Below are 5340 nucleotides of genomic sequence, written 5' to 3'. Positions count from 1 at the left end.
TGCAAAAAGAACCAATCAAATTAATCATTTAAACACATTTCGTCATATAAAATTTCAATACCAACTTCATCATTCATATAGATCACACATGGATCTATTTTCAATCAACAATTTGGATTTCATTTCAATCACACTGACTACACATGAATCCATCACTCATTAAGTATGTCCCTACCAGAGATTAACATCTAATCCATACATCAAGAATCAAAGTAAGTTCAAACATTCAATACCAAGTGTCTACAGCGGAACCCAATGGATATGAACTCCCTCATCAACTTCTCACCACCTGATATCTTAGTTAGATCATTAGTGAAGCTAGAAGATCTCTATTAAACATAGACTTTTCATACTTAATGTACCATCAAAAAATAACTCATACATTATCCCAAATGCATGACATCAATTTCATACAATTTTCATCATTCATATATAATACATACCATTCAAGAACCTTTCCAACATCAAAAACAATATTTAACTTCCAAACTATCAAAATCTAATATTTATACATGTTCACACAACATAAAATCAAACAATTTTATCAAAGAACATCCCTGCACGAGAAATTGAAATTTTAGGACCTAAAACAAGTTATTCAAACATTACCAAATTTTAGTATGAGCTTAATCAAGTTGAGAGAAACACTTTTCTTAACTGACCCCACTAAGATTGATGATTAAATCATAGAGAAAAACAAATAATAAGAGGTCTTTATAGTAAAAATGAACGGTTTGAAAATCTGATCGAGTACAGATGTATCTGGACTCCTCAGATACAACATGACATGATCAGATTTTGGAATAAATGAGGCATGAGAAAGAAATTGAAGAGAGAAGGGAGAGAATTTAATATTTAGGCCATGTAATAAATTTTTATAAAATGAAATTAAAAATATATAAATATTTATGAAAAATAATATAAACTGAACCTTTAAATTTATACTATTCAATAATCTCTATAAAATATAAAGCAATTGTTTATTAATTATTTATGAGAAATTATTTATAAATATTTTAAAACCTTTTTTATATGTAAAACAAATGGTAATTATTGTTCTTTAGATAGTAGTTGGGAAATCAAAAGCTGAAACTTCTTTTGGAAAGCTTAGCAATACACTCTTCCATTATTTTCATTCCAGTAATAAAAAACTTCACATTTATCTGTTGCCTTTGGGATAACATTTCTTCCCACTCTTATCACTAGACTCAAATGATTTGTTTATTAGGATAAAAAAATTAATTAACTTTATTGGTTGGTAACATTAAAATTAATTATCCTAACTATTTTTTTTATCTTACATTAATAAATTCTTTTTATTCGTTTAACAAATATAATAATTATTTTTAATTCTTTTACTATCTCTCATCATTAAAATATACATTGTTTTAATTTTATTGACTATGTAATAGTTAAAATAAGGTTTTCTACATAACAACTAGACTTCAAATAATATAAGATACTATTATATTTCATTGATTATATATTGAAGTCAGAAAAATAAATCAGAATTAAATATATAACATTTTAATAATCATTCAATGCATATTCTTTTTTATGCATGTCTTGTTATAAGTAAAAAATTATTAAAATTAGAAAATAAAATAAAATAAAATAAAATAAAGTCCTTTTAGTAATAATAATACTTCATAATAAAATTTTCAATAATAATAAAAAATACATTAAAAATAATATACGCTGACATTTCCTTTTATAGAAAAGTTTATTTTAATAATTAGTTTATCTTCACGCGTTAATCACCTCAAAATTTTACAACTATATTGAGTTTCTCAAGAAGAATGGCACAAGTATAAAACGAGCATTACTCTGCAAAACGAAACCAAATTGCGAAGCTCAAAACTCACTCACTCCGAAGGTTCATTCAATTCCCACACCAATGCGTTACTACGCGTATTCCTGGCTCTTCCTCGGGATCTGCGCCACCGTCTGGATGCTCACTTCGTCGCCGACAACGGCCGAGGCAGGAGGAGTGGGAATGGAAATGGCGTGGATGCCGTCGATTGAAGAGGAACTGGAATTGGAGATGGACAGCGAGATCAACCGGCGCATTTTAGCGAGCAGCAACTACATAAGCTACCAAGCGATTCAGAGAGGCACTGTGCCGTGTTCTCTCGCCGGAGCCTCCTACTACAATTGCAAGCCTGGCGCGGAGGCCAACCCTTACCAGCGAGGCTGCAGCGCCATTACCAGGTGCAGGCGCTAGCTCTATTTTCTCTCTTTTCTCAAGAGGAAAATTCACATGTTCATGCTTATTATGCACTATTCCCTTCAAATAATAATTATTCAGTGTCTCTAATTTGTTCTTCACAAACTTAGCTATGCCTTTTTCATGTAAAACAAATTTCTATTGTATACTATTTACGCATCATTTTATTATATAATCAATTTATTACTCTTTTATTATTTAGTGGTATTCAACTTAATTTTCTTAAGCAAAATCTCATGAGTTTTGTAGATAAAAAGAAAAAAAAAATTGAGAAGGTAAAGAGTCAAATTTATGGTAGAAATTAATTGTCAATAAAAATATTAAATATTTTGCGCTGATATTATGGTTTAAAAACCAATTATTCCTTTTATATAATATTTTCTCTTATAATAGTTAATGTTTTAAAAAAGAAAACAAAGTTTATATAAATTGCGATTATCTATTTGTTTTCGTAGAATTGTTTTATAATGATAATATATGTATAACTATTAATTTTTAGTGGCGCTTTAAGTTAAGGTTGAGGATTGAACTCTATATATTAATTAAGAATGTAATAAAAAGTGAGAAAGTAAATAATAAAATAAAGGAATATAAAGGAATAACGAATGAGTGGAAATGAAAGTTGTTAGAATAAAAAAAGAATGAAAATAAACTATTTTTATTACAATATTGTTTTATTTATTTATTATATTTAAAAAAAATTGAAAAAAATATAACATAACTAATTATATTATTATTTTCAACATAAAAATCAACAATATAATTAATTATGTGTTCTTGTAATGTATCATGTAGCACTTTTTACACTGTTCTCTTTGGTTTGTATAAAAGATGAATTTTTTAGTAGTTTAAATTCAATCCAACTCAATGTAATTAATTTCTTATAGATTGAGTAACGAGTTTTATAAATTAAACTTTAAAATGCGATAAAAAAATATTTAATAATAAAATTAATAATAATAAAAAATTAGGTATTATGAATTTGATTTTATTATTTTATCAATTAAACATGTATTTTTAAAATATTAAATCATTTAATTATTCAAATATTAAATTGTTTATTCTATTTTTAAAAGGATATTCTACAAAATCTAAAAAAATATTTTAAAATTATAAATTTTAACAAAAAGATAATTTCAAAACTTTACTATTCAATTCAATACAAGTCCATTCAAGATAATTTATATATATTTCAACTGCGCCCTTTCTTCAGGATTTCAAATTCGTTTTATTCTTATAAATTGAGTTTAATATCATTCAGTAAAACAAAACACACACACACACACACACATATATATATATATATATATATATATATATATATATATATATATCAATAACGAATGTAAAATTTACACTTGATTGATACACATTCTTATACTTCAAATTTTAACATTTATAATTTTTCAAATATGTTTCCCCCAGCAGTTTGAATACACTTTTTTTTATTAAAAATCAAATATATTTTTTCATAAATTAGAAATAGTTTATGCATATATTAAAAACCAACTTTTAAAATGTTAATATGAGAAAATATCTGCAAATTAATTTATGAATAAGTTAATTTTAATTTATAGAATTTTTTTTTTTAGAAAACAAAGTATATGGAAAAGGTTTTATGTTGATAGACTCTAGATAGTTAATAAATTTATAATATTCACAGATAATTTTCCTTATTGGATTTGATTCCACTAGCTTTAACCCATAATTAGTCAATTAATTTTAATTTAATGAATGTAGATCTGAATAATTTTTCCTTATAGCTTAATAAGTAGGTGTATTGGAAGGATTAGGGTGTTTTTCATCGTCCCTTTTTTGTATTGATTTTATTACAATAGGTAAGTGAAATGAATAGGGCATTAAATTTTCTCAGAAGGTTCACATAGGTAGCCTTTATTTTATATATTTGGAACTTCTGAATGTGAGTTGTTGTAACTTAACGTGTTGAATTCTTAATTATGTAAAACATTAGCAACATTGAAGAGAAATTCCTTTTGGTATTCTAGTAATAGAAGAAACAATGATAAAATAAGTGGCTCCCACAATTTTTTAATTTGTCTGATTTGGAAAGAAAGAGAAAAGAACTGAAAATATTAAATTACTCTTAATTTATGTACTTTGTTTTATTTAGTTAAATATATTTATTTCATTCTCTATTCTATATAATAAAAAAAAAAGAGAACACAAATTTCTCTTCTTTTACTTTACCTTTTACTAAACAAACTAAAAATTATTATTTTGTCCTTTCTTTCATTTCAACCAAGGATAGTTTTAAATTAATTTTTTTTTGACAAATTCTCCCTATACCTCCATTGATTCTTCCACACTCACACCTCCATATAACTTTAAAATTTTAAACATACCATTTGTTGAATGTGAAATTTGTAACACCTCTATTTTAAATGTTCACATTGGATTGAATAATCAGAAACTAGAATTGGATTTGAGATTGGATATTGAATTGTAGAATCCGAATTGTGAATTTAATTTGTATACCAGATTATACAATTCAATAAATAATCTTGAATTCAGATTTAACTTCTGGATTGTTCTGTACATTTAATTTATATTACAAATCACATTATACAATACGATGATACATATTGAATTAAATAAACTAGTATTATTTTTTTAATAATATACTGGATTATACACCTATTGGATTGTACAATCCAATATGTATATTCCGAATTCAATTATATATAATGGATTGTTTATTAATAAAAATAAAAAAACCAGATTGTATATAAATGCAACACAGTAAAAAAAAAATGGTGTGAGGAACATATGTAGAACAGAAAAATTAAACCTATCTTCACAATAATGGAAGTCTTTCATGATGCACTTCAAACCATTCTTGATAACAAAAATATACATTTATTATGAGTAGTTGTACCAACTTCACAATAGGAAAGAAATGAAGGGGGTGTAGTGTAATATTAGGAGAGAATTAGGGTATTTAAATTTTTAAGAAAGAACAAAAAGAAATTTCGATTTATTATGGAGGTGTAGGAAGAATCAATGGAGGTGGAGGAAGAATTTTCCAAAATTTAAACTCTTAGATTCATCTCTTTGGGCTCAAGTGGCCCAATTTCAAATTGAAAAAAGAGAAG

General features: G+C 25.5%; 1 protein-coding gene across 1 annotated transcript; it reads left to right on the top strand.

Moving 5' to 3' along the window:
• The first annotated feature begins 1800 nt into the window (after window positions 1-1800).
• LOC150025463 (rapid alkalinization factor-like) lies at window positions 1801-2419 on the top strand. The gene has a single exon (XM_090294324.1). The coding sequence runs from the start codon at window positions 1898-1900 to the stop codon at window positions 2222-2224; it is 327 nt and encodes a 108-aa protein (XP_090150450.1). The 5' UTR covers window positions 1801-1897; the 3' UTR covers window positions 2225-2419.
• Window positions 2420-5340: the final 2921 nt, after the last annotated feature.

This window comes from Phaseolus vulgaris, chromosome 8 (genome assembly GCF_051622355.1).
Source record: "Phaseolus vulgaris cultivar YP4 chromosome 8, ASM5162235v1, whole genome shotgun sequence".
Lineage (NCBI taxonomy): Eukaryota > Viridiplantae > Streptophyta > Magnoliopsida > Fabales > Fabaceae > Phaseolus > Phaseolus vulgaris.
The sequence above is the reverse complement of the archived record's forward strand: the minus strand, read 5'-3'. Positions and strand labels throughout refer to the sequence as shown.